The sequence below is a fragment of the Micropterus dolomieu genome, linkage group LG11, assembly GCF_021292245.1.
Source record: "Micropterus dolomieu isolate WLL.071019.BEF.003 ecotype Adirondacks linkage group LG11, ASM2129224v1, whole genome shotgun sequence".
In the NCBI taxonomy this organism is placed as follows: domain Eukaryota; kingdom Metazoa; phylum Chordata; class Actinopteri; order Centrarchiformes; family Centrarchidae; genus Micropterus; species Micropterus dolomieu.
Genome location: NC_060160.1, coordinates 9,694,007 through 9,699,411, shown reverse-complemented (window position 1 = coordinate 9,699,411; position 5,405 = coordinate 9,694,007). Strand labels below are relative to the sequence as shown.

The 5,405-nt window shown below is 44.6% G+C and overlaps 1 protein-coding gene across 2 annotated transcripts in view; it reads left to right on the top strand.

Moving 5' to 3' along the window:
- Positions 1–1,401: 1,401 nt before the first annotated feature.
- tnika (TRAF2 and NCK interacting kinase a) overlaps positions 1,402–5,405 on the top strand; it is a 93,603-nt gene continuing 89,599 nt past the window's right edge. For both annotated transcript variants that reach the window (XM_046061730.1, XM_046061729.1), the window contains exon 1: positions 1,402–1,758. In XM_046061730.1, the coding sequence (XP_045917686.1) occupies positions 1,702–1,758 (57 nt within the window). In that variant the 5' untranslated portion in view covers positions 1,402–1,701. The remainder of the gene's footprint in view (positions 1,759–5,405) is intronic.

The following is a 5,405-nucleotide window of genomic DNA, read 5'->3' as shown; positions in this document are numbered from 1 at the left end:
TCTTTGTAAAGAGAGAAACGGACAGAAAAAGTCTCTAACTCTGCCTGTCAGCTCGCTCTGCTCCGTTAAAACTGAATTTACCATACAAAATTGAATACAAGTGCACTCCAGATTTAGCTGCAGCCAGCTGACCGTGTGCTTCTCCCTATACCGCAGTTCTGTGTCCATGCATGCAGCAAACTGAAAGCACTGTCTGTTGGAGCATATACATGAAAAGAGAAGGAAGACATGGCTGGTAGTATTGTCTTCAGAGTTGTTAAACACCTCAGCGCACTGAAGGAAGCCATCTGACTGTGTGAAGAGCAGCTTGTTGATGTCTGCAGGCCAATGGGCAGAAGTTGACCCCTTGAGACACAGCCCCTCCACATTTGCATAATGAGGCAGAAATGCATACAGAAATGTAAAAAGGACAGGCAGAAATAAATACCATGGGTGAAAATAAATAAGGTAAAAAAATACAAAGGAAGAATAAAACAGACAAAAATATTAAAACACACACATAAATAAATACATTTAAAAAATAAGTAGTTAATAAATAAAGTTGAAGATTATAACGGAGAATAAATAAATAAGGTAATTATTACAAAGGTGAATAAGTAAAGACACTAATTAAAATATATACATTTATGTCTCCTTGTATAATTTAATTACTACCTAGATTTATTTATTTACTTTATTTTTTTGTGTATTTAATTGGATGCTTATTTATTTATTGAGCATTTATTTATTTCTGTATTTATTTCTGACTGTGTCAGGATCGGTCCTCCATACTTCTTATCATTGGAAAATAAAGAATATTTCAACCATTGCTTCCACTTGTATCAAGTGTCAGTTCTTTGATCATAATGAGAATAGGAATCTTATCTTTTACAGAATATTATTTAATCAGGTGGCGAGCAGTTAAAGGGTCACACCTTTAATTTTACATGTGAAGTTCAATTTACCATTCATAGGGAATTCTCTTCAGCCTGTGAAACCAGCTGTAAAATGTCATGTGTGGCCCTGATTTAAAAGAACTGAGAGTTTCAGCAGACCTGCAGTTTTCTGGGAGTTTGTTATATGGAGCATAAAAACTGAACGCTGCTTCTCCATGTTTAGTTTTGACTCTGGAGACAGAAAGCAGGCCTGTCCCAGATGATCTGAATAAATAAAATAAAAAATAAACGTCCTTATGTATTTTAATAAAATAACATACAGGGTGATATATAAACATCATTAAATAAAACACTGCTGATCTATAGTAGGTATGTTATGAGGGTTGTTGAAAATAAGAAAGTTAGGGAGTCCCTACTGCTTCACCAAACCCCGCCCAGTAACAGGCGTGGTTTGCTGAGGCAGTAGGAATTGCGCTCCACCTCTCTTCCTCTGTATATTCACTGGCTGTCACAGCAGCGGCTCCAGGACGAGCAGTAATCCACTCCCCACGGAGCTTCACCTTTCTCTGTACGGTCTCCATCCCGTATTCATGGACCTGGAGGTGCAGATGCACTCTGCGCTCTTGCTTCCCATCTCCTCCGAGTTTGCGCTTTAGGTGCGCTCCCGGCTCGAGGCACGTCCCGCTGCTGGGCATAAGGAGACAGCTATTATTTTGTCGATCGCTGAGACATCACTGTGCAGGACAGAGGGGGACAGCAGAGAGCACAGTCGTGATAGCAAAGGCTGTTTCAGGATACCTGAGAGCGGCTTTTTGTGCCCTCCATCATGGCGAGCGACTCTCCAGCTCGGAGTCTGGACGAAATCGACCTGTCCGCGTTGAGGGTAAGACGTTGTGGCATTTTTCAAATAGCTTCATCTGAGAGAAACTGGTGTGTGTGTCTGTGTGTGTGTGTGTCGTGTACACGCGCACACGCGCGTGCGTTTCTCCTTCTCTTGTACCTGACAGCGCTCCCTGAATAGTAACCGGCAGGAGAGCAGAAGAGACTTCCAGAGGCGGATGTGTGGTAGACGGGTCGCCGGCCCGCCACAATGTGTCAAATTATAGATAATTTTATCTAAATCCATGGCGTTAACTATAAACAGCTGCCCCGCGCGTCTGCAGCCTTATCTTCATCCAAGTTAAAAACAGGAAGGTTGATAGTGTGTGTGATGCTGAGTTGAGGTTGTAGCTTGGATTCTGCTGACCTGGATATTGGGGGGGGGGGCTATTATAGGCCCATCAGCCTTGATTCAGACGGCAGTGGAATTTAACCACACTGCTGCTTCTCTTGGCCTGTGTATTTATAGAGTGGGACAGAAACTGCTCCTTCCCTTGGGGTTCTAATAGTTAGTTATTTCGACAACATTCTCCACCACTAATGGTAAACTGTTTCTCCTCTGCCTGTTTTTGAAGTTATTTACTATGTGTGTTTGTGTGTGTGTGTGTGTGTGAGAGAGAGAGAGAGAGAGAGAGAGAGAGAGAGAGAAAGAAAGGGAGAGAGTGTGCCAACCTACCTGTGGTCAGTGTAGCCCACTCTTCATCAAAGCTGAAGCTGTGCATGCTGCAATAGCCAGTTCTTTTGTTCATCCAGCGTGTGCTGCAAAACACAACACACTCACACACAGAGACAGACCCACACACAAACAGCGTCCTGTGGTTGTGTGCATGGATACCCATGTTTTTCGCCTGGCTGGGCATGGTGTGTGTTATTCTGAGTGTGTGTGTGTGTGTGTGTGTGTGTATTCTAATGGGAGTCTGCCAGGCTGATAGTCAGCTGTAAGGGATGCTGCACATGAAAAAAGCTCTTTAGCTAAAGACCTGTTTGCTACTCTGAGAAAGGAAACCACATCACGCACAGTAATGCAGTTGTTGTCTGCATGCCTGTATTTACCTGTTTCCTTGTCTGCTTGATTGTGCCCACATGTCAGATTTTATACCCTTTATATTGTCTATGTTTGCATGTCTCTTTCTGTCTATTCATGTCTGTTTGCTTATCTCCGCTTCAGTCACAGCTCCTCCACCGGGTTGCTGTTCAGTTTTATCGCCTGCTTTTACTGCATTTTGTTTGTCTGATTGACTGAATGCACCTCCCTGTCCATCTCCCAGCCGCTCTGTCTTATAGCATTATCCCTCGGTGCCCACCTCCCTGCCCTGCCTGCATGAAGAGGAATGTGCACAGCGGAGCTGAATAAAGTGTCAACAGCAAATGCTGCTTTTGAGGTTCACACCTAGAGCATAGCGTGTTTTCACCAGCGGGGGAGGGCACAATTAGAAGTAGAATGGAAAGGAACACAAGAAAGAAGAAGGGTAGGAGAGGGAGAATGAGACAGAGGAGAGATGAAGATGAATGAGGAAGAGGAGGGAAGTGTCTGTGCATTGGGAGTCAGCCTGTGCATGTCCTGTTTTTTCAGAAGAGTGATGTCAAGCGCATGTCTCTCACTATGACTAAGAGGCAGCGACAAGGACACATTTGCTTTTAAAATGTGTGGTCATCTATTTGTAGGTAGGTAGGTTTTAGAGGTAGGTAAGTTATAGAGTGAAATTGTGTTTTGTAACTCCCTTCTGCTACACAGCAGATAATATACATTAATACAGAATCAATTATAAAAAAAATGGTAAACAGTGCTGAGGATGAACTAGAGTTTAAGAGTCTGATAGCTTTGGGGAAAAAGCTGCTCTGCAGTGTGGTGGTGTGACAGCAGAAACTTCTATATCTCTTCCCAGAAGGCAGCAGGGTGAACAGGCTGTGGCTGGGATGGGTACTGTCCTTTAGTATCCTTTCGGCTCTGCGTAGACACCTCACCTCACATATATCACTGATGCTCAGGAGATGGGTACCAATGATCTTTTGAGCAGTTTTAGTCACCCGATGCAGAGCCCTCTGGTCCTTTTGCTCCTCTGTAAAAGCTGACATGAACTTGGCATGGGAATTTGGCCTTCTTAAGCTTCCTCAAGAAATGCAGTCTTTTCTGAGCTTTCTTCACCAGCGTGGAGATGTGAGATGACCATGTCAGGTTTTCTGTGATGCTGATTCCCAGGAACCTGAAACTATTCACCTGCTCCACCTCAGCACCAATAATGTAGACAGGAGTGTGTGTCTTTGTCTCCTTCTTCCTAAAATCCACAATCAGCTCCTTAGTTTTGCTGATGTTGAGCAGTAGGTTGTTCTCTGAGCACCACTCTACAAGATTATCAATTTCCTCCCAGTATGAAGTCTCATCATTGTTTGAAATCCGGCCGATGATGGTGGTGTCATCCGCAAACTTCACAACAGAGTTCACTCCATGTCGGGGGATGCAGTCAAGGGTGTACAGTGTGAACAGGAGGGGGCTGAGCACACAGCCCTGGGGGGCTCCGGTGTTGAGCACTAGAGCGAGAGAATATCTTATACACTTCAGCTAGGATAGTGAGTATTTCTCAAACCCAATAGAACAGATGTTTTTTTCCCGACCAAGCTAGTGTGTACAAGCGCAGTGTAATTATGTAGCTTTTCTAAGTGGTATCATGAAGAAGTATGTAAAATTCTAGGGAAAAGTGAGAACATGTTTACCACAGACGTCTTGAGAAAAGTGTTACACCCTCAACATGGCCAGTCAGGACCTATCTACAGCATCACACTGCTTCATCATCTCTTCAATACCGTTCCTTTTCTGTTACCATCTTACTTCTTGTATTTTGACTTATCATGATACCTCCAACCCCCACCTCTAATGCACTGCACCCTCCACACACACTATCTCAGAGGAGTGTACAGTCAACCACTAGACTGGCTAGACAGGAAGTAGGTCAGCTGGCTCTGGTGGGGGGGGGGGGGGGGGGTTATAATACTGGCATTGGTGGTGGTGGTAGGGGGATTGTGTTTTTTTGTGTATAAGGGGGTTTCAGGGGTGAGATCTTGCTCTTGCACTCAGCTGCTCTTAGGCACACTGACTATGGTGCAGACACACTGACTATCACTCACTCACTCACTCACTCACTCACTCACTCACTCACTCACTCACTCACTCACTCACTCACTCACTCACTCACTCACTCACTCACTCACTCACATACACATACACATATATAGAACAGGCAGACAGAACTGAGTGGGAAGGAGAATGGAGAGAGAAGTGGCTTTTCACATGTTTTCTGTCTTTCTCTTTCACTCTCTATTCTTATACCTCGTCGGGTCTCTGCGACATATGCTTGCAACATCAACCCCCGACAACACCTGTATAGATGCCGCATGTTTCACTCGACTGGGAAAGGCCACAGTTAGAGGCTTGCAGAGAGATGTCACCGCTGTTTCCCGTCTAGGCGTGACTCACAATGATACTAAAAGACCAGAAGAGGTTGAAATGCTGTGGTTTTTAAGCAGACAGTGGTTTTTATGTACAGTGATACACACACGTGCCAGACAGGCAGGTCAGAGGCGTCAGAAGCACGGGTTCATCCAGTCAGCTGACAGGAGCAACAGATGGTGAAGCAGCAGGAAGTATAGCCACAA